General features: G+C 44.7%; 1 protein-coding gene across 3 annotated transcripts in view; it reads right to left on the bottom strand.

The window, feature by feature from the left end:
• Positions 1 to 24,753, bottom strand: part of LOC140425404 (F-actin-uncapping protein LRRC16A-like) — a 530,177-nt gene that overhangs the window by 187,604 nt on the left and 317,820 nt on the right. For all 3 annotated transcript variants that reach the window (XM_072509651.1, XM_072509649.1, XM_072509650.1), the window contains exons 21-22: positions 14,428 to 14,600; positions 13,780 to 13,848 (exon numbers count right to left, since the gene is read on the bottom strand). In XM_072509651.1, the coding sequence (XP_072365752.1) occupies positions 13,780 to 13,848; positions 14,428 to 14,600 (242 nt within the window). The remainder of the gene's footprint in view (positions 1 to 13,779; positions 13,849 to 14,427; positions 14,601 to 24,753) is intronic.

Raw genomic sequence — 24,753 nt, 5'->3', positions numbered from 1 at the left:
TGCAGTAACCCTCTGAAGGGGCTCCATACCTAGGCCCATGCCTCAACCCTTTCCCTGCAACCACACCTTACCTTTTGGACACTAGGGGCAACTTAGCATGACCAATCCACCTAACCCGCACATCTTTGGACTGTGAGAGGAAATCGGAGCACCCAGAGGAAACCCCCACAGACATGGGGAGAATGTACAAACCCCACACAGACGGTCACCAAAGATCAGAATCTAACACAGGTCTCGGTGCTGTGAGGTAGTAGTGCTAACCACTGTGCCACCATGCATGCTGTAATGTTTCAGGCATTTGAACGTATTGTCAATTCCACTGAAAAAGTGGCCAAACTCATGGAGAGTAATACACGACAGGCCAATGCATGGATCAAGGCACAAACAATGGCAGTGATTTTGAGACATTGCTCAATCACCTTCATGATTGAGATCACCAAAAGCAGATTATGCAGGTCAGTGTGAGGCACCCTGGGAGCGCGCATGGCTTTTATATCTTGAGTACTTGCAGAGGCCACAGATCTTCGAGGACCCACATGCAGCGCATTCAGGGTTGTCTCATTGGTGATAAAAAGGCTACTCCCAAAAGACGTGGCTACTGATGCCCGTTTGGTGGCAAGCGATCCTACGAGAGGTACGATATGGCTCATTTTGCAACAAATCTCTTGTTTGAGCAGACCATTGGCATATTGAAGATGTGTTTCAGATGTCTGGACTGGTCAGGCAGCGCTCTCCTGTACTCGCCCCATCATCATGGTTTATTATGCTCTACACAATCTGGCGCTCCAAAAGGTTGCCACATGGAGAGATGGAGGAGCTGCACGGCTCCTATGATGGGGCGGACGTCTAAATAGATTACCTCTAAGAGAGAGTATATTTTGATGTCCCACGGTACGAGGGCCAAGGCGAGCACACGGCCCATGATACCATTACATCGACAAGCTTCCAGGGCAATAAAGGTGACAAGCTCATACAAGCCCATTTCACCTTCTCCCTCCACGCAGGCAAGACATTAACACCTTTTTTGCTATTTTCAACATCTCAGTGAAAGACATCAATCTCAGAATGAGTAAGCCCAATCTACTATGATGATGACTTCATCGTTGGACAGCTAAGCAGCCTATGGAGCATGTGGCTGTTCTGAAATGGGATAAGAACTGCACCAACGCTCACTGCAAAGCAAGTAGACATGATGCAGTCCTTTCAATTCTGTCAACACTTCATTGTTTATGGTAGCCTTCAAGAGGCAGAAACTGCACTGCGAACCACAGTGCATTCATGGCAGTTTGCCTGGAGCGTTGCAAGGTGCCTCAAGGAGTACAATCATCAATCACTGGTTCTATAGTGGCTGTCTGAGGACTGAGCCGAATCAGGGCTGCAGCATTTCTCCAAAGACCTTCTCTCATGCAACAATAATGCTCCGGCCTCATCTTCACACAGAGTCCCCAGTCCAAAAATGTGCAGGTTAGGTGGATTGGCTACGCTAAATTGCCCTTGGTGTCCAAAAAAAGGTTAGGTGGGATTACGGGGATAGGGTGGAGATGTGACATTAGATAGAGTGCTCTTTCCAAGGGCCGATGCAGACTCGATGGGCCGAATGGCCTCCTTCTGCACTGTAAATTCTATGAGATCGTCTTTTGGAACACCGATCTGTCGGTCAGTCACCATCGGGCACAAATTAACATCCTCCCATGTAATAGACTAACATTATGAGGCTAGGCACACCCCTATAATATTGCATAGTTGTGGCCATTTGGCAGACATTTTAGGAGTCACCAATGCTAATAAGGTCCATAGGTCTGCATCATACAGGTGAAGAATGGGAACAATTATAAGGGTAATGTTTGGCCGCAAACTCGGCCATGATATCATGCTGCCTGTTGGTGCCACTACATCAGATAGAACCTGGACACACTACTCCATCCTCGGTTCTAATCTGCTGACAGCCTCTGGCAACCCTGCCTGTCTTTGGCACTCCAACATCTCTCTGAAGACCAATTGCAAAGGCTCTTCATCGGACTCACTCAGTAGGAACCCAGACTCCAGCAGCCCTGCAAATGATGGGTGACCTTGGCTGTCACTGCCTCTGCCTTTTGTGGACCCGAATCTGTGCCGTGCTCACCACATTTTGATCCCGAGCCTGCACTAAAACTAAGTTGCACCAAGGTGTGTGTCACTGTGTTGTGGAGGGTGCAAATGAATGCAGTGATGGGTCTTCTCTGTATACTTCCTCAGGATCCTCATCTAATGTGATCGGGGTGCTGGGCTGGCTGACCCTCCACACTTTTTTGCTCCTGGCTGTAATAGAGAGGGGAGATAATTAGTGTTTCGTTGGAGAGTCACCCAAATTAAATAGCGCTCACTGTGTCGGTGAATGGGCAAAGATTACTGGACGGGGCCTCACTGACTTAATGTAGTGCCGATTTCACCTGTGGTGCAGGAATGGTCCAGGTACTTGCCAACCAGCTCTGTCACCTGCTCCTCAACGGTGGGGAGTCTGAGCTCCAGCATCCCCCTCCCTGTCTGGGATCTCTCCCTCTTGTTGTGGGAAATCTTTTCCTGTATAAAGTTAGAAGGGCAGACTGTGGGCAGGACAGATGCAAAAGCAGCTGAATGGCATGCCTGCCTGCTGTGTGCTCTGAGTGGATCAATGTAAAGACTGAAGGCGTGAATTATGCAGGACACGACAATAGATGAAGTTGTCAAAGTGTGTGTGAGAGAATTGGTGATGATGTCCCTTGTGCTGGTAGAGTGAGAGATCCCAGTGGACGGAAATCCTGCAAATACCTAATTGCCTTATTAGAGTGAGAGTTGAGAGTGAGGAGAAGCTTTACTTACCCTGATGGAGCAGATGAGATTATTCATCTTATCTTCGGTACTTTGGAGGGGGTCCTCTTCTGACATCCCTGGCAACCTCCGGCCAAGCCTGGGTGATGAGGTTGATGACGTCTGGCTCCCATCGAGAGGGTAAGAGACTTCTCGCCAGTCCTCGACTGTCTGGAGGCGTCTCACCTGGCACCTGTCTCTTTGAGGGGCTGTCACTCACCACAACATGTTCTGGGCTGTTCAGAGTGAATGTTTGTGGGTGCTGTTTAAGTGTGCCGCTCAAGCTTCGGCCCAGTGAGGTGGAACAACGCCACCCCGCTATGAGACACAACAATCTGTTTGTTTATGCATACATTTTGAGGTGAAGAGTAGATGGTCTGGCACGGCAGCCTGCCCCACCGACCAGCAGGAGCCACCCTGACTTACCCACTCGCTATTGCACTTCATCGCAGGAGCAGAAAACTTTGCCCCGAATGTCAAATCTATTTGTACTCAATTCAGTTCAGTTCAGACTGTTATGTTCCTGTGCCTGTATAGCTCGTTCCTATGTAGAGTGGTCCCTCAGTCCTTTCAGGAGACTAGTCTTGAGAACTGTTTCAAGTGGTAGTTTCCCCGATAATTTGCTCAAGAATTTTACTGATTATGTGCTCATTTGACAAACTGAGCAGCAGCTCCAAATTTATATTAAATAAAAAGTACTAATTTTAATATGAATTTCAAGTGCATTTTACTCAATACGTGCAGTTTGTATATTCATGTGTGATTTTATAGCAAAACAGATTCACTCATGACATTCAGACAATGGTAGCCACATCCATTTTATGCTTGTGGTGGTTGGGACTAATGTGACTGGCACCAGTGGCTTAGCATCTACATTGTAGCAGCAGCAGTAAAGCTGCCTTGGCTGGCAGTCTGATTTGGAGTATGAGCAGTTGTAAGTTACAGCTAAGGCATTGGAACGTTGGCACACAAGATGGTGTTTTACCAGCTACCATTTAATGACTCAATAATTAACCAATTGCATTCTTTGAGCGAGTCACAGTGATGGGTGGGAAGGGGGCAGGAGGAGAAGGGTGTATCAATGTGCTTGACAGTAAAGTTACACAAAATGAGACGGTTGCTACACCAGACAATACCCTTGAGCCTTCCAAACATTAGACAGCAATCATCTAGGGACAAGGTTCCAGTTACACACTGCCATGTGTCTATAGCTTACATCTGTATCTCTTGTCTGCACAACTTTACTTCCTGTTGTCACAATTTTGTTCCCCAAGGAAAAATGGTCACTGATTACACAGCTGTTGCAAGCTTTTCTTCTTATTTTGATTTCAGAAAACAAATTAAACAGAGAAAGAGAATACTTCTCTTAGTTGTAACTGTATGAAAAATAGGTTGAATTTTTAAGTTACCCACTTTTAATTATCTCCCCTAATTATCATGTCATGGAGTTAGAAAATAGAAGGGGAAATGGCAGCAATACACGGGGCTTCACAAGTATCTGTGGGGAACATAGTTGCCATGATATCTACCTGTAGCGGTGCTCCTCAGCTATCATCACAAGACTGCAGTATCCTGGGTCCTATTGGCTGATTCAGGTTGCAATCACCTGTCTCCCTACTCCTCTGGCAACCCCTCCCCCTTTGACATCCTATCTGTTGCATCATTCAGTGCTTTTATTTAAAATCCTTGTTCTATAACACCCTCCCTAATGCCACCCCACATTTCCCACTGAGACATCATCTCTGCATTCCTCACTCAGCCTCTGCACATGGCAACTTCTCTTCCACCCCTAAAACAGCTCCATGCTTGAAAGGTTATCCAGAATGCAAAAATAATCTCTGCCTTTTCTCCACTGCAAACTGTCCTTTAAATCACCTTTACTGTCGACATTAAACGGGAAGAGTTTGTGGATTTGTTTGCCACAAAGGTTCAGACAATCTATTAGTTGACTTCTTGAAAACTCCCACAAAAATTCCCTGTTGCGCTTTCCCTGAACATGTATCTCGAGGATCTATCGCATCTCCTGCAATACTTTCTCTGAATTTAACACACATCTCCTGTTCCCTAGATTCTATTCCAACAGAATGGTTGATCACTAAGCTTCCCTCACTAAGCCCCAAGCTAGCTGATATCGTTAGTGGTTCACTTTATATCCACTGCCTCACTCCTTTAAAAACTTCATTTTGGTTCCTCTGTACTGGTAAACTTCTTCCCCATTTTCAACCACCCTTTCCTCTCCAAAGTCATGTCACTTCACAAACCCCTGCCCATCTTTCCCACAATCCTATGTTTGAATCCCTTCAATTAATCTTCTGGCTCGGCCACAGAACGGAAAGAACTTTTTAAAAAAGAAATAGTCAGGAAGGACGTTCTTCGTGGTTGTGCAAGTGAGAAACTCTCTTTTCTCAACCTGCCTGCAGTTTATGACACAGTTCACCACACCGTCCACCTTTCAAGGCCTCGCCTCCATAATCCAGGTGGGTGGAACTGCCCTAGTTTGATCCCATTGCTTCAATAGCTGCCAAACCAAATAACTATAGAAACGGCCAAACACTTGTAGACCCGCAACAGCCAGAAAAATTAACCACCAACTGGCAAGAAGTGGGTGATTTCTTTATTTAGCACTGGTTATCTTCCTTCTGCTGAATGCACGTTGAGCTGTGAAATTCTGGAAACGGTGTCAGGTGGAGCACGGAGTTCAAAACTGGCAGTGCTGGGATTAAATCAGCATTTCACAGATTGACATCATAACCTCCCTGTTTTGCATACACTCAGAGGACATTCATTGTCTTTGTGCTAATGTGTTAACATCGACACCAATACAGTATCTGGGGTGACTCATACCACAAATGTATACACAATGAACACCATTTTGAGCTGAAAAGGTACACATCGCACCAGAAAAAGACTGTGAAGGAGTCAAATTTCTTACCCTCAACATTTAATTACAGCAGATAAATAAAGTTACGTAGACCAGCCAAATACACAGATGCAACTTGATAACAAAAACAGGGCAATAATGTTAATCACTCATCTGATTTGGATAAACTCTTTACTTCCCTCAAATAACTTAGTCCTTTAACTTCTTGGATAAAGATTTTTTTTTTTTTTTTTTTAAATGGTCAACATCAACACGTTAATGAATTCTGTTCTTTCCCAAACAACTGCTACACCATGAATAATATGTCATCTTCACTATAATTTTTAATTGCCCCTCCACCATCACGCTACAGTATATTACTAATCTTGTGAATTATCCATGTATAAATGAAAAAGCTGAATTAAAAGCAAAGCACAGGAATAAATACTCTTAATTTTCTCTACTGGAGCAGGTTCCACACAGTCAACCTCAAGAATAAGTCACACCACAAATTTGATGAGATAATATATCTGCATATCAACTGAGCCACTCATGATTATAAATTACAACTATGGCTGTTAAAAGAAGGTACGACTGCACGTTCCCACAGTCACATTCCTTTAGTATTTTAGGGCCAGTCTAGATTATGTGCGATAGTTCCTGGCGTGCAGTTTAACCTAGAGGCTTTGGAGTCAAACCGAGAATACCATTGAATCATCGGACTAAAGAGTGGAATCCTAAATGGAGGAATGAAGCTCAGGCATTCTTGTTGCCAAGATTATCTGCCATTCAATGCGTTTGACTCCTTAAGGCCTGTCCTGGCTTCACATTTTGAAGATGATTAAAAAGGTAATGAAGCAGAGCCCCGGTGGCGAGTGTGGTCACGAACCGGCGGAGATCGGAGTATTTCCGGCTGTACCGAGGGACGAGGCAGGGGTGCCCCCTGTCCCCTCTGCTGTTTGCATTAGCAATTGAACCTTTGGCCATGGCGTTAAGGGAGTCGGGGAAATGGAAGGGGGTGGTCCGAGGGGGAGAGGAGAACATCGAGTGTCGCTGTACGCAGACGTCCTGTTGCTGTATGTGACGGATCCAGTGGAGGGGATGGTTGAGGTCATGCAGATCCTAAGGGAGTTTGGAGACTTCTCGGGCAATAAGCTCAATGTGTGAAAGAGTGAGCTCTTTGTGGTGCAGCCGGGGGATCAGGGAAGAGGGATAGACAACCAACCGTTGAGGAGGGCGGAAAGGAGCTTTCGATACTTGGGGATTCAGGTAGCTAGGAGCTGGGGGGCACTGCTCAAACTTAATTTGACGCGGCTGGTGGAACAGATGGAGGAGGACTTTAAAAGGTGGGACATGTTGCCACTCTCGCTGGCGGGCAGGGTACAGTCGATTAAAATGGTGGTTCTCGCGAGGTTTCTTTTTGTATTCCAATGCCTCCCAATTGTGATTACCAAGGCCTTCTTTAAGAGGGTAAGCAGGAGCATTATGGGATTTGTGTGGGCGAGCAAGACCCCGAGGGAAGGAGGGGGTTCCTGGAGCGTAGCAGAGATAGAGGAGGGTTGGCGTTGCCAAATCTGGGTGGCTACTACTGGGCAGCCAACGTGGCGATGATCCGTAACTGGGTGATGGAGGGAGAGGGGGCGGCGTGGAAGAGGTTGGAGATGGCATCCTGCAAAGGAACGAGCCTGGGGGCGGCCGCTCTCGTCGAGAAGGTACACCACGAGCCCGGTGGTGGCGGCAACGCTAAAGATCTGGGGGCAGTGAAGACGGCACAGGGAAGCGTTGGGAGCCTCGGTGTAGTCCCCGATTAGGGATAACCATCGGTTTGTCCCAGGAAGGATGGACGGGACGTTTGCGAGCTTAGGGGCGCTGGAGGAGAAATTTGGACTACCCTCGGGAAATGCCTTCAGGTACATACAAGTGAGGGCATTTGTGAGGCGGCAGGTGAGGGAATTCCCGCTGCTCCCGGCACAGGGGACTCAAGACAGGGTGATTTTGGGCATATGGGTCGGGGAGGGCAAGGTGTCGGCGATATACCAGGAGATGAAAGATGAGGGGGAGGCTTTGGTAGATGAGCTGAAAGGTAAATGGGAAGAGGAGCTAGGGGAGGAGATTGAGGACGGGCTGTGGGCTGATGCCCTAAGTAGGGTTAATTCCTCTTCCTCGTGTGCCAGGCATAGCCTGATACAGTTTAAGGTAGTTCACGGAGCGCATATGACGGGGGCGAGGCTGAGTAGGATCTTTGGGCTGGAGGACAGATGTGGGAGGTGCACAGGAAGTCCGGCAAACCATGTCCATATGTTTTAGTCATGCCCGGCACTGGAGGAGAGTTGCGGGAACAGTATCCAAGGTGGTGAAAGTCCGGGTCAAGCCAAGCTGGGGGCTAGCACTATTTGGAGTAGTGGACGAGCCGGGAGTGCATGAGGCAAAAGAGGCCGGCATTCTGGCCTTTGCATCCCTAGTAGCCCGGCAAAGGATCTTGTTAATGTGGAAAGAGGCGAAGCCCCCCAGCATGGAGGCCTGGATAAATGATATGGCAGGGTTTATCAAGTTGGAGAGGATAAGGTTTGCCTTGAGGGGGTCTGCGCAGGGGTTCTGCAGGCGGTGGCAACCGTTCCTAGACTATCTCGCGGAGCGTTAGATGAAGGTCGGACAGCAGCAGCAGCGACCAAGGGGAGGGGGGTGGGGACATCTTTCTTGGGAGGGGGGGGGGAGAAGAGGAGGGAGGGAGGGGGAAGGAGGGCCTTTCTGGGGGGCATTTAAGCAAGAAAATACATGAATGATCCGGGAAGCTGATATGTACGGGAGGAATCCAATGTACAAAGTTCTGTATCATATTGACTTGACATGTTCATGTCTTGCTATGCGAGCTTTCTTTCTTTTGTGTTACGGGGAGGGTATTCACATACCTCTATTATTGGGATTGATTCATGACACTTCATTTAAGCATTGAGCACAGTTCAAAGAGTTGTCAATTGCAACTTATTCCAGACCAGACCCTAAACAGTGGCTAGGATACTGGACAGAAACCCAATGTTTATTTTAATTTTGTAAGACTGTGCAGAAAGGATACTTTGCCCTTGGAGTGATTTCACGCAAAATAGGGTATGGCATATTAAAACAAATTTTATTACTAACAGTATTAAAACATCTTTAACATTTCACAAAAAACAGCTTACAATTACCCATTCAACAATGCTAATCAATAAAGTGAAGCAATAACCCTTAACTGTTATCTTTATCCGATTCAAACAACAGAACCATCTCAGATTCCAATCCCCTTTTAAATACAATTACCATTCAGGCATACTTGCTGGACAGAGATGTATGGATATTTAACTTTGAGAAAGAGAGACATTTTGACTGCTTTAAAGGAAGAGACCTGGCCCTGTCAGAACTATGCAGGATATCGAGCTGAAGTCTTCAGAAACTGTATTCTTAGTTTGACTTGCATCTCCAAACTGTTTCTGCAAAATGCCCAGTACTTTGGTCCTCCCATTAACTACATCTTCTTATTAAGTGCACACAAAGCATCAAATGAACTCCACAGGGAACCCTCTTAATGTAAACAAAAATCCATTAGCCCAAGCTTTTACGATGCTTTATTTGCACCTCTGGCTCACAAAAAGCCTAGTAAGTCTTGTAAACCAGGATTTTTAAAAACATTACGGCAGCAGTCATACACACGCTGACTCAGGCTTTTAACCCTTACTGCACCAAATACATCTAATATGTCTGCAATTCCTACATTCATCACAAGCTCAACTGACTGACTAAAGTAAACGGTGTTCATATAATACTTAAAAGCTCCAACGGCCGGGACTGCCGCCGAAGTGACGTGTGGGCGTAGTCCACCTTCAGAGCCTTGACAAAGCCTACCTTGCCAACCAGCCTCCCAAGCATCACTGTGATGTATTCTGTGGGGTTTCTCCCCTCCATTCCCTCCAGCAGCCCCACGATTATTAAGTTTTGCCGATGTGATCGTTGACCTCGTCTTTCAGCCCCTTCAGGGTCTTGATGAGTCTCGGCACCTCGGCCTCCAGTGCCAAAATCTGGTCCCCTTGGTCTGTGGTGGCTTTCTCGGGGTCCCTTGTGGTCGTCTCCTGGGCCTCCACTCCATTTTGTCCAATGCCTCCTTCATGGGAGCTGTCGCTGTCTCCACTGCCGCCTCGACGGCTACCAAGAGATCTCTTTTGATCTCCTCCCTATGTTTTTGGTACTCGGAGGCGATGAAGCACATTAATTGTCCCATCAGCACCCAGGTCTGCACTGGGAGCTCTGTGGGGTCGACGCTTGCCAGTTCCATGCCTCCATGTGCGCTGTCTTGTTCCAAAGCCAAGGTTTCCCTCCCCTCGTCTCCACTGGCTTTTCGGCTGGGTGGCTCATGGGGGGTTTGTTTTTGTGACTTTTGATGCCCGTTTGTAGCGGTTAAAATGTCTTAGTTAACGTTCTTCGACGAGAACCACCTTTTGTGCGACTGTTTCGCTCATGGCAGTCACCGGAAGTTCCTGATCAACCTCACTTGTAGAGTCTTATTTATTAGCTGAGGATGTGGCGCATCCCTTGTTTCTACTGGCAACAGTGGTAGCAAGTACACCCAACTTGACAGGGGCATTTCTTTCAGACTGGAATCATGAATTAAAAGTGCACCGGGGAAAATGATTCCTGCAAGAACCTAAATAAATGTGTTAGAAGCAGTTTGGAGAAGGTTCACTGGGGATGGGGGTGCTACCTTACAAGGAAAGGGAGGACAGACTGCATGGGCCTGTATCCATTGGAGATTAGAAGATTGGGAAGTGATCTTAGTGAGACATACAAGGTCCTGAGGGGTCTTGACATGGTTAAGCTGAGAGGACTAGAATTAGAGGATACAGTTTAAAAACAAGGGTTCTGCCATTTAAGACAGTGATGAAAAGAAATGTTTTTTCTCAAAGGGCACTGAATCTTTGGAATCCTCTTCCCCAGAGAGCAAGGGGGTAGGGCCAATTAATTGTTTCTAAGGCACCGGAGGAAGGAGCTGCGCTCCGAAAGCTAGTGATTCAAAACAAACCTGTTGGACTTTAACTTGGTGTTGTAAGACTTCTTACTGTGCCCACCCCAGTCCAACGCCGGCATCTCCACATCATATTTGCTTTTAGTCATGCCAAACTTTGTGAAGAGATGTTGGCTGGAGAATTCTATTTTGGGAACAACATCGTGGGCCGAAGGGCCTGTTCTGTGCTGTATTTTCTATGTTCTATGGGAGGGCGATGGTTACCTTGAATTTTACCATTAATTCATATATTTGGTTTTCCAACAGAAATACCCAGCAAGACCTTCAGTGTCTGTCCAGGACACGGAGTGTGACTTGTGTCTGTGTGTGTGTGTACTTTCCTCAGATTAATGTACAGCCAAAGATGATAGTGGAAGCAAATAGAAGGCGAAGTGAAAGTTTTGTACTTTTAAAAAGCACGTTTTTCCAGTAATGAGTTTTTCCGATTTATAAATTAATAGTCTTTTTTATTTGTACTTAATATTTGACTGATTTGCAATCATTACACATGTATCAGATTGGATTCAAATCTATTAAGTACTGTTTTTTTTAGAACCCAAATGTTTGAAATGATAACCACTGCGCTGCCATGCCGCCCTTAAAAATATTTCAACTCTTGACATGAAGTGGGTCAGATCAGGACTCAACAGATGCGCCTGTGTAAACCGACGCATATATGTTTAATTCAGTCATTCTCAGGATGTGGGCATCACTGGCAAGGTTAGAGTTTGCCATCCTTCAGAAGGTGACAGACAGTGAGTCACTTTCTTGAACTGCTACAGCAAAGGTAACTAAAGGTAAACTAAATGAATATTTTTCGTCAGTATTCACTCAGGAAAAAGATAATGTTGTGGAGGAGAATGCTGAGCCCCAGGCTAATAGAATAGATGGCATTGAGGTACGTAGGGAAGAGGTGTTGGCAATTCTGGACAGGCTGAAAATAGATAAGTCCCCGGGGCCTGACGGGATTTATCCTAGGATTCTCTGGGAGGCCAGGGAAGAGGTTGCTGGACCTTTGGCTTTGATTTTTATGTCATCATTGGCTACAGGAATGGTGCCAGAGGACTGGAGGATAGCAAATGTGGTCCCGTTGTTCAAAAAGGGGAGCAGAGACAACCCCGGCAACTATAGACCGGTGAGCCTCACGTCTGTAGTGGGTAAAGTCTTGGAGGGGATTATAAGAGACAAGATTTATAATCATCTAGATAGGAATAATATGATCAGGGATAGTCAGCATTGCTTTGTAAAGGGTAGGTCATGCCTCACAAACCTTATCGAGTTCTTTGAGAAGGTGACTGAACAGGTAGACGAGGGTAGAGCAGTTGATGTGGTGTATATGGATTTCAGTAAAGCGTTTGATAAGGTTCCCCACGGTAGGCTATTGCAGAAAATACGGAGGCTGGAGATTGAGGGTGATTTAGTGATATGGATCAGAAATTGGCTAGCTGAAAGAAGACAGAGGGTGGTGGTTGATGGGAAATGTTCAGAATGGAGTTCAGTTACAAGTGGCGTACCACAAGGATCTGTTCTGGGGCCGTTGCTGTTTGTCATTTTTATCAATGACCTAGAGGAAGGCGCAGAAGGGTGGGTGAGTAAATTTGCTGACGGCACTAAAGTCGGTGGTGTTGTCGACTGTGAGGAAGGATGTAGCAGGTTACAGAGGGACATAGATAAGCTGCAGAGCTGGGCTGAGAGGTGGCAAATGGAGTTTAATGTAGAGAAGTGTGAGGTGATTCACTTTGGAAGGAATAACAGGAATGCGGAATATTTGGCTAATGGTAAAGTTCTTGGAAGTGTGGATGAGCGGAGGGATCTAGGTGTCCATGTACATAGATCCCTGAAAGTTGCCACTCAGGTTGATAGGGTTGTGAAGGCGGCCTATGGAGTGTTGGCCTTTATTGGTAGAGGGATTGAGTTCCGGAGTCATGAGGTCATGTTGCAGCTGTACAAAACTCTGGTACGGCCGCATTTGGAGTATTGCGTACAGTTCTGGTCACCGCATTATAGGAAGGACGTGGAGGCTTTGGAGCGGGTGCAGAGGAGATTTACCAGGATGTTGCCTGGTATGGAGGGAAAATCTTATGAGGAGAGGCTGATGGACTTGAGGTTGTTTTCGTTGGAGAGAAGAAGGTTAAGAGGAGACTTAATAGAGGCATACAAAATGATCAGGGGGTTAGATAGGGTGGACAGTGAGAGCCTTCTCCCGCGGATGGAAATGGCTAGCACAAGGGGACATAGCTTTAAACTGAGGGGTAATAGATATAGGACAGAGGTCAGAGGTAGGTTCTTTACGCAAAGAGTGGTGAGGCCGTGGAATGCCCTACCGGCAACAGTAGTGAACTCGCCAACATTGAGGGCATTTAAAAGTTTATTGGATAAGCATATGGATGATAATGGCATAGTGTAGGTTAGATGGCTTTTGTTTTGGTGCAACATCGTGGGCCGAAGGGCCTGTACTGCGCTGTATCGTTCTATGTTCTATAAAGGTACACCAACACACATTTTTAGTGGGAGTTCCAGGGTTTGCCTTTGTCATGTCCATTGTTGAGGTCAAAGTTGAGTGGTCCGTCCAATCTTATTCTTATTGTGCTTCTTTGTAGCAGTTTGATACAATTAAATGGCTTGTTAAGCCATTTCAGGGAGCAGTAATGAGTCAACCGCACTGCTGTGAGGATGGAGTCATGTGTCGGCCAGTTTGTGTAAGGTCTCCTTCCCTAAAAAGCACTTGTGAACCAATTGGGTTTTACAAAAATACAATAGCTCCACGGTCATTACTGATGTGAGATTATTTCAGATTTGCTTTGTGGCTTTCTTAAACTGAATTGAAATTCACAAACTGCTACGGCGAGATCGGAATTCATGCCTCTGTATTATCAATCCAGACCTCTGGATTACCAATCCAGTAAGATAACCGCTACATTATTGTACCTGGTAACATCTTTAACATACAAGCATGAACAACTATAGCAGCTTTTGCATCATGATTTAAAATACCACTTCAAGGAAATCAATTATTCTGCATCTGCAGCTTAAAAGGAAATAACCTTACTGTGTTACCTACTTTTCCAAAGCCACAGCAATATCCTGAAAGCCCTGTGCAGTTATGTTATTCTTGTCCCAAATTACGGTCCTGTGGAAAGAGATCAGCCATTTTTAAATAAATCGCTCATAATAATTTTTTAAAAAAATTTAGAGTACCCAATTCATTTCTTTTTTGCATTAAAGGGCAATTTGGCATGGTCAATCCACCTATCCTGCACATCTTTGGGTTTGTGGGGGTGAGACTTACACAGACACGGGGAGAATGTGCAAACTCCACAAATCACTTATAATAATCAATGTATAAAACCATGCTCCAGGAAGACAGTATACAAACAGAAAAGTTTTAGTTGGTACTAACTGATCTCCCAGGGTATTGTTCAAACAATCAACAACTTGGTTACAATGTTTAACGATAAATTGCCCCGTCCCTTCACTGCCGCAACTCAAGCGCTCCCTGAGGAAGTTGCCTGAACAGGTTCCAAGGTCAATTAGAGGACAACTATTGTTGTTAGACCTCACACTGGATTGTGCTGCTATCTTTCTCTCCTCGTTATCGCAACATCGCTCTCAAGTCATCGAGGAATATATAGTTTTATTTACGACATACAACCACATATAATACAAAGATCAGTCCTGAAGAATAATATTTACAGAAGTTTAATTGTACCTGAGCTTCGTGTTGATTTGTAGGGCCTTCCCCAGCATCTTAGCACCGATATCTCCCATTCCATTCCCACTGATGTCCACTTTAGTCAAAGAAGAATTGCTTCCCAAAGCATTAATTATTATCGTTAATTCTGTCTTAAGCTTTGAATCTGCTAATGATAATGACTCTAGTGGCTATAAGGAATAAAGGGAAACCTATTAGTTTGAAATCAAATTATGAAAGATATTTTTAAAAATCTTATCCATTAGAAACAGTTTCTGGTCGTTCTTACCAATAAGCAACAATGTATAAAAGTTGTCCGCCAAAACAAAGAAAACTACATACAGTTTTACAAGCACAGGGACCAAGCCTAACATAAATATAATTTTAGATTCAGTCTAATTAGTCCACATTCAGATTTCTTGCCCCACTCACTCCTGCAATATTTAGCACAGTATCATAACTTTAAATAATTAGTGTTGTGTCCACAGTGTGATAACTTAATAACATGAAAATAACCAATGACTACTTGAAAATTGATCAAATAATGGGTTTGTCCACTTTTGGAGAGAGTTTTCTTTTTGAAATTGGCCACATTCTGCATTTTTTGCAAGGGCAACCAAGCTACGCTGAAGCTTCATTCAACAGTATTCAAATCAGCCACTGGGAGGCAAACACAAATCAGACTGCAATTAATGGATCCTCCAAGCACCCTGTTCGAAAACACTTTGCCTCCCCTTAAGGCCATACTTCGGTGGCTTCAGGAACTCGTGTGGGCCACCAGTGATATAAACCCACATGCTGACTCGAATGGCAAAGTGCTTCAGTATTTTAACACCGTAAACCACAATCACATTTCTTGGGCTTAAGGTTGTAAAATGATGGCAAATATTCAAAGAACTCGTTCAGAAAAACATTATTATGGCGCTGTCCAGTAGGATTCAACCAACAGCGCAAGGGATATTGCTGAAAAGTTATACGTATGCACAATTTATGGTTGATTTGCTGATAACCATGTCACTGTGGAGAAACATTAATGTAATGAATGTGAATTAAAATCAATTGGAACCACTGTAAACTTTGAATGCTTCAAAAGTGCTTTAACGGGCTTGGTAATTTGTTGAAATTACTCTCACAATCAACATATCGGTCATTTTGATTTCTTCTTTCACAGGGATTTTAATTGAAGTCGGTTAGTTTAGTTGGCGATATGGCTAGTTTGTGATGCGGAGTGATGCTAACAGTGCAGGTACAATTCTAGTACCGGCTGAGGTTATTAATTTTTAAAAATAAATTTAGGGTACCCAAACTCTACACAGACAGTGACCCGGGGCCGGAATCGAACCCAGGTCCTTGGCGCCTTGAGGCAGCAGTGCTAACCTCTGCTCCACCATGCTGTCCCGGCTTAGGTTACTCATGAAGGCCCCGCCTTCTCAACCTTGCCCTCGCTTGAGGTGTGGTGATCCTCAGGTTAGATCACCACCAGTCAGTTCTCCCACTCAAAGGGGAAGAACAGCCTAGGGTCATCTGGGACTACGGCGACTTTACACTGGGATTTCAATGCCGATTCTAGTTATCATCAGTGATTTAAAAGAGATTTTGAATGATAATAGAGCAGCAGAAGTCTCTCTTTAATGGTTCAAATAAATGTTCTTTATCCAAAAAGCATCTTGTGCATTTTCAATAGTTTTCACAGCACAATGTTTTACTAACTAAAGTTCACTACAGCAAATACAGTTTGCAGAAGTACAAAACGCATCACCACAGATGAAAGGCACCTCCAAGCAGGTCATCCATCATCAGTGGCAGAATGGATATTCATGTTCTACATGAACATGCAATATCAAAATCAAAGGTTTTATTAAGGTATTATGTTGCAAGATCCTAATGTTTAACAGAGTATCAGTTAGTACAATAATCAGGCCCTTCAACCACATTCTGCCATTCACGAAGATCATGGCTAATCTTCCTGAACTATTCCTTAATTCTGAGTAACCAAAAATCTATCAACATCTCTCTTGAATATACTCAACAACTGAGCATCTAAGTGAAAACATCTCAGTCTTGACTCTTTCTCTGAGACTGTGACCTGTGTTCCTTGCTCCTCAGGCAAGTGAACTAGTTTCTCAGCATCCACATTGTCAAGCGTCTTAAGAATTTTAAATATTTCCATGAGATCACCTTTTCTTCTTCTAAACTCTGAAATACAAGGGTAGTCTTACTCACCCGAGGAACCATTGCATATCCTCTAGACAAATATGTTCTTCCATAGAAAAGGAGTTCAAATCAACACACTGGGTTGATTTAAAAAGATAATAGTGCAGCAAAAGTCTCTTCAGCGGTACAAAAAATGTTATTTTTCCAAAACGCATCTAGTGCATGCTCAATAGTTTTCACAGCACAATGTTTTACGAACTAAAAATTCCCTACAGCAAATACAATTTGCAGTAGTACCTAGCGCATCATTACAGATGAAAGACATCTTCCAGATGTGGCCTCACCAATGTCCTGTATAATTGCAGCACAACTTCCTTATACTCTAATCCCTTTGCGATATAAGCTAACATGTCTTTGCATTCATAATGCTTGCTGTACATGCTTGTAAACTTTGTGATTCATGTACAAGAACATCCAGATCTCCCTGAATGCAAACAGAGTCCAGTCTCTCATCATTCAAAATCTTCTACTTTTCTTTCCTATTAAAGCGGGACACTAATGGAAAATAGAATGTACCATAAAATTGCAAGAGTAATGTAAAGGAAGTCTCAACCTTAAGACTCTTGGGATAAAGTCGGCATGGCGAGGGGCAAGGTTGAGAAGGTGAGCCTTTATGAATAACCTCAGCCCATTTCACGGAGACATGGCTCACTCCTGCGTCACCGGACAGTGCCCTACAACCAGAGGTCTTCTCAATCCGCCAAATGGACCGTAAGGCGGCCTCAGGCAAGGCAAGGGGAGGTGGGGTCTGCCTCCTAAGCAACATCTCCTGATGCCTCGATGTAGCAACACTGATGAATTTCTGCTCCCTGGACCTAGAATACCTGATGCTAAAATGCCGCCCCTACTACGTTCCGCGGGAGTTCAGCTCTGTTATCCTGACGGCAGTTTGCATCCCACCCCATGCGAACGTGAAAATCACACTGGACGAAATATTCACCACCACAAATAGCCTTGAAACAAAACATCCCGAGGCCCTGTTCATTGTAGCTGGGGACTTCAATTAGGCCAAGCTCAAGAGCGTACTACCAAGTTACCACCAACGCCTCACCTGTTCCACCAGAGGCCCAAACATCTTGGACCACTGCTACACAAATATCAAACATGCGTACCGCTCGATCGCCCGCCCACACTTTGGCAAATCTGACCACAAGGCTGTGCTCCTGCTCCCGGCTTATATTCAAAAACTGAAGCGGGCGAATCCATCAAAGGAAGTCGTGCATTGTTGGTCTGAGGAATCGGTTGATCTTCTACGGGACTGCTTAGAGTCAGTGGACTGGTCAGTATTTAAAAACTCTGCGACCAGCCTGAACGGGTACGCCACTACAATAACTGACTTCATTAGTAAGTATGTAGAAGGCTGTGTGCCAAAGAAGCAAGTCCGTGTGTTTCCCAACCAGAAACCCTGGATGGACAGGGATATCCACTGCTTGCTGAAGTCTAGGTTGGAGGCGGTCAAGACAGACGACCCTGACCTCGACAAGAAAGCCAGATATGATCTAAAGAAATCCATCAAAATGCCAAAAGACAGTACCGGACCAAGCTCGAATCCGAGGCTAGCCACACGGATCCCTGCCGCCTATGGCAAGGTCTGCAAGACGTAACAGGCTACAAGGTTAAGGCATGTAAAATCGTCGGCCCCAACGCACCCCTCTCTGATGAGGTCAACGCATTCTATGCCCCCTTTGAGCAAGATTTCAGTGAGAGTGAGCCCTCCACCCCAGAAGCAACGGATGAACTTGTATCTGAGATCACCACTGCAGACGTCAGAGTAGCCTTCTTGAAGGTCAACCCACGGAAAGCCACTGGCCCGGATGGGGTACCTGGACGAGCACTCGGATCTTGCGTGGATCAGCTGGCGGGGGTATTCGCAGACATCTTCAACCTCTCTTTACAACAATCTGAGGTCCCAATCTGCTTCAAGAAGACGACCATCATCCCTGTACCAAAAAACAGTCAAGCAGCGTGCCTTAATGACTATTGTCCAGTGGCTCTGACATCCATTAACATGAAGTGCTTCGAAAGGTTGATCATGGCACGAATCAACTCCAGCCTCCCAGATTGCCTTGATCCACTAGTTCGCCTACCGCTGCAACAGGTCCACAGCAGATGCCATCTCCATGGCCCTGCACTCTACCCTGGAACACCTGGATAACAAAAACACCCATGTCAGACTCCTATTTATCGACTACAGCTCAGGCTTCAACACCATCTTTCGTCCGTAACTCATCTCCAAACTCCGTGGCCTTGGCCTCGGCTCCTCCCTCTGCGACTGGATCCTGAACTTTCTAACCCACAGGCCACAATCAGTAAAGACAGTCAATAACACCTCCTCCACGATCATCCTCAACACCGGTGCCCCACAAGGCTGTGTCCTCGGCCCCCTACTATACTCCTTATACACCTATGACTGTGTGGCCAAATTCCCCTCCAACTCGATTTTCAAATTTGCTGATGACACCACCGTAGTGGGTCGGGTTTCAAACAATGATGGGACAGAGGACAGGAATGAGACAGAGAATCTGGTGAACTGGTGCGACGACAATAATCTCTCCCTCAATGTCAACAAAACAAAGGAGATTATCACCAACTTCAGGAAGCGTAGTGGAGAACATACCCCTGTCTACATCAATGGGAACGAAGTAGAAAGGGTCGACAGCTTCAAGTTTTTAGATGTACAGATCACCAACAGCCTGTCCTGGCCCCCCCATGCCGACACTATAGTTAAGAAAGCCCACCAAAGACTCTACTTTCTCAGAAGACTAAGGAAATTTAGCATGTCAGCTACGACCCTCACCAATTTCTACAGATGCACCATAGAAAGCATTCTTTCTGGTTGTATCACAGCTTGGTATGGAGCCTGCTCTGCCGAAGACCGCAGGAAACTACAAAAGGTCGTGAATGTAGCCCAGTCCATCACGCAAACCAGTCTCCCATCCATTGACTCGGTCTACAATTCCCGCTGCCTCAGAAAGGCAGCCAGCATAATTAAGGACACCACGCACCCCAGACATATTCCCTTCCACCTTCTTCCGTCAGGAAAAAGATACCAAAGTTTGAGGTCACGTACCAACCGACTCAAGAACAGCTTCTTCCCTACTGCCATCAGACTTTTGAATGGACCTACCTCGTATTATGTTGATCTTTTCTCTACACCTTGCTATGACTGTAACATTATATTCTGCAGTCTCTTCTTCCTTCCCTATGTACGGTATGCATTGTTTGTACAGCATGCAAGAAACAATACTTTTCACTGTATACTGATACATGTGACAATAATAAATCAAATCAAATTGAACACATGCTGCTCACCTTGCTCTGCATCACAAACCAGTTGTCTAGCCAAGTAAGCTAAGCTGGCCCCTCTTTTCTTTGGATAAGAGCCTTGTCCAAACAGTGAAATGACAGCCAAAAGAGCAGCCCAAGTAAATCACTGTTGGGAGGAAAAGAGACTCTACATAGGACATTTTAAACCTATTCTGGGCGGGTGGGGGAGAGAAAGAGAAGCCGTTGTGTTATAGGCAACTAATATCCCTTCACGTGCAGACAGGCTTGTGCTCTGCAATTAGGATAATTTGATCAAATGCTGTGCCCGAATCCATTCTGAGAAATAAATGCAATCTAATCAGAGTTTAATTAGAACAAACAAAAATGTGTTCATAACACTTTACGAAATGAATAACATAAATTATAATGTATTCAATAGTAATGTTCCTCAAGGGCTCATGAATGAAATAAAAAAGTAATATAGCTGGAGGTGTAAAGCTGGATCAGAGGAAGTGATTTAGGATATGATGGAACAAAAGGGAAATTACATCATCAAGTGAGAATTTGTCTATAACCACTTTCCTGTGATTATGGTAAAATTTCAGAACCATGCAGGGAAGAAGACATTCAATCTCTTACTAAGAAAAGTCAAGGCCCAGGAATGACCTACAACTTACTTCAAATTAGTTATGATCTTGAAATGTTGGTGTGCGCAAACAGATATGGTTCATGAGCAAATTCCATGCACACTGCATGCAAGAACGGGTGTCAGACATGATCAGTCACTCAACAATAACACAACATAAATTGATTAATGTGACATGAGAGCGAAAAACATTTAATCAAGGCACTAACACTGGCTCCATCGTGAAAGTATCTAATGAAACAATACAACGTAAATGGGCAGCTGACAAAAGTATGATATCTAACAGAAGCAAAGAAAAAAGCAACACATAATTGGGATTTCTAGAATTCAAGGTTGAGGTTCCATAAGCTAACAAAGAAATTGGGATGGCTAAAGTCAGCATAAAATAATTCTTGGCAAGAATATTCACAAGATGGATAATAGTAACAGTAAAACAAGGGTGCTAATTGGAATTGGCAAGTTGACTCTTATTGGACGAGGTGTTGCTATGGCAAATGCACCACGGAACTACTGTCCCCCACACTTCTGTTAATTCATTAAAAGGCACAATGCCTGGACATGTTTCTTTTTGCCTGCAGAGGGCACGTTCCTCTGCATGAATATATGTAACTTGTAGCAAGCGCATGAGAGCCACATTGTGAACCCAACTGATAATCTTAAAATGGTTGCTAGTGTAATTCTTAGCACACTTGGGATTGTTCAGCAAGTGCTGTAAAATTGTGGAATCACAGCTAATACTAGTCAATGTATTCTGAGGCGTTTAACATTTTTATTCATTTATGGGATGTGGGCATCGCTGGTTAGGCCAACATTTACTGCTCACCCCTAGCTGCCCTTGAGAAGATGGTGGGGATATAGTTCTTGAACTGCTGCAGTCCATGTGGTATAGAGTTAGGCTTAGTGCTATTATAAAGGGAATTCCAGGATTTTGTCTTCGTGAAGGAACCGTGATACAGTTCCAAGTCAGGATGGTATGTGGCTAGAAGAAGAACTAGCAGGTGGTGGTGTTCCAGTGCATCTGCTGCCCATGTTTGCATTGACCACATCCTTTTCGCATGCAGGACATTTTTGTTCCCTTTGAAATTTGCCGTTCAAGCCTGCTCTGATGAGTGCAAGACAAAAAGCTTCAACAGCATGTCTCTTTTTCCAGCAGTAATAATTATCTTGGATTACTCATGTTATTTAAAAGCCGTGACATTAAATGACTGCAAATTAAACAGAGTAATGCTGACATTATAAAGGGGGCATCCACCTTTGAAATGGGTGACAGGTTAAAGCATAGGTCAGCATTTATGGACTATGTAAATGCTCTCCTTCATTAAACAAACATGAATTCGAAGAAATAAAAAGTGGTGGATATATTAGACATCCTGAAGGTTCTCATGTTGTACAGCTCGGGAAATTAGAGGTTAAGAGAAGTGAAAAGTAAAGTCGCCAAAGTCCCAGGTGACCATAGGTTGCTTTCCCCTTTGACAAGGGAGAGCTGATCTGTGGTGATTTAACCGAAGGATCACCACACCTCAAGCAAAGGGCAAGGTTGAGAAGGCAGGGCCTTTATAAATCACCACAGCCGGTAAGACAATAAGTTACAGCAATGTCAGCTATGTGTAATTAAAGTATAACTTTGGTAGCTAGGATAATAAATAGAGGTTAAAGATCCATTAACTATAAGATAGAAAGATAAGTTATTAAAACATGTTCTTCAAAGGGATTAACAACAATTAGATTAGCAACAGTAAGATCAGAAAATCTTATTTAAGGGACGTAGCTTTGGAGTAATCAACTCTTTACATGAATAGACTATCAAAGGATTTGGGAACAGTTACGGCATGATCTTATCTGAGACATGCATCTTTTTACACCATATTTTGTCTACATCAAAGTAGCATCGCTTCCAACTTTCAGAGGGCTCGATAGATACAGAAACTGAAAAGCTTCTATGCTCTGGTGGGAAGGGACAGAAGAGGCTATGGCAAGAAAGTGGATTTCTTGATTTTGAACATGAAAAACTTCCAAGTTGCTCTTCAGACTAGAATACAGACTATACTCCTTAAAGGGAAGCAAGAAAGTTCTGGAATCAGGCAGGGTCCAGAATCCTTCTAGAAAATATTGCAGTTGTGTTTTTATTTAACATTTCTAAAGCATGGAAGTGCAAGACAATGCAAAAATGTAGCTGACTGAAGATTTAAGATGAAACTCAAAATACAATTAAACAGCAGCTACCATGAATAACAAATCTAATTGAAATACAGCTGGATTTGACATGGGTTACTGAGTGCCAACAATGTTAAGGGGAACTCTATCCAATTTATTTAATAACCATAGATGACATTACCAAGGTGACAATGTTTGACAAGATTTCTCCTTGCCAGGTAATGAAGCAAACACCTCAGGAAATGCATGCAACATTGTGTTCACCTTAACCAGATATTCACTCAGTTCTTCTTTACTGCAGTTAATTTAAGTAGCATTAATATTCTCTTCTACACGTCTCATTTCTCTAAAATGTCAAATCACACTCAAGGCTGGTTAATTTAATACTCCGATCCTTCAGTTCTGCATCACAATCTAAATGAAACCCTTATTCATGCCTTTTATAATGACTTAAATGTTGCCTGTTCTCAAGCATCCTTCATTCTACTTCATATTGTTTAAAGTTCCAAAATTATTTTTCCACCGTATTCTGAACCAGAACTAGTGCTTCAACATTCCCTTGAAGGCATTTTAAGCGTGACCTTACTGTTGTAGAGTAAAATGACCCATTGAAATTCTGTTCAATGCCTCCAATGCCCACCCCAGCACTTGCAGCTGCATTTTCATAGCATCACAGTTGAGAGTAGGAGGAATGATCATAGAATGATAGAAATTACAGTGCAGAAGGAGGCCATTTGACCCATCGAGTCTGCACCGGCCCTTGGAAAGAGTACCCTACTTAAGCCCCACGCCTCCACCCTATTCCCTTTATCCCCGTAATCCGCTAACTCCACCGAACCTTTTTGGACATGAAGGACAATTTGGCATGGCCAATCCACCTAACCTGCACATCTTTGGACTGTGGGTGGAAACTGGAGCACCCGGTGGAAACCCACGCAGACACGGGGAGAACGTGCACACTCCGCACAACAGTGACCCAAGCAGGGGAATCGAACCTGGGACCCTGGAGCTGTGAAGCAACTGTGCTAACAACTGTGCTACCGTGCTGCCCTATTTTACATACCCCCATTGGCAGGTTTGAAGGTGGGGAGCTCATTCAGTCCAGAAGGTGGACCTGCACAGCTCTGCTCCCCCCACAATTATACCAGTGAGTGGCAAGGGTGGTGTTGGACGACACCCCCACCAGTGGACCAATCGAGGAGCTTATGCTAAGGACGTTGTCCTGCCACCTCCATATTTAACTAGCGGCAAGGGAGGCCTAAACCAAGCGGGAGCCCATCGGATTTCCCTGCAGGTTTTATACCCCCAGGTTACCCTCCTAACTCATGGCCTTTCAAATTTCAGCTCCTCAAACACCACGGCCCCACCAGGACTTGCCCACTTGGTACCTGATGAGACCCCAAAAACATACACCCAAATCTTGATCCAATGTCGCACACCGGGGGGGGGGGGGGGGGGGGGGGGGGGGAAGAGAGAGAGAGAGAGAGAGAGAGAGAGAGAGAGAGAGAGAGAGAGAGAGAGAGAGAGAGAGAGAGAGAGAGAGAGAGAGAGAGAAGAGAGAAGCGAGAATACAAATTAGGTGCAATTCAGCTCCGGTGGGAGAACAGATCGCATTCGGCTGGAGAATACCGATTCTGACCAAATTGGGGGTGGCACCATTTTTGCCATGCGGCGCCGCTTTTGCGATGCTTCGCCCCCTCCAAAGCGGTGTGCCACGTTTCGACAGCCTCAGGACATTGCCTGAGGCCCGCCCCCCCGATGCTCCGCCCCAACCGGCAGACTTCCCAAGCCAGCATGGGGACATTGCCCCAGAATCAGAGAATCCAGCCCATAGTCTCCCTAACAGAAAATCCCACCGAATTTTGAATTCAGTCCTGCATGATTATATTATTTCCACAGCCCTTGAATCTTGGTCATTCTCCCCGCCTCCCCGTCCTCATATCCTTCCTGCTCATTAGTCTCAGTAATTATGTGAAGAAACATGAGACATCTCACAAATCTCAGGAACATTGCAACAATCAGAATCCCAAATAGGCTTCAGCATGAATAAATCCTGCAGTGAA

This window comes from Scyliorhinus torazame, chromosome 6, assembly GCF_047496885.1.
Source record: "Scyliorhinus torazame isolate Kashiwa2021f chromosome 6, sScyTor2.1, whole genome shotgun sequence".
Lineage (NCBI taxonomy): Eukaryota > Metazoa > Chordata > Chondrichthyes > Carcharhiniformes > Scyliorhinidae > Scyliorhinus > Scyliorhinus torazame.
This window is presented reverse-complemented; position numbering and strand designations above follow the sequence as displayed.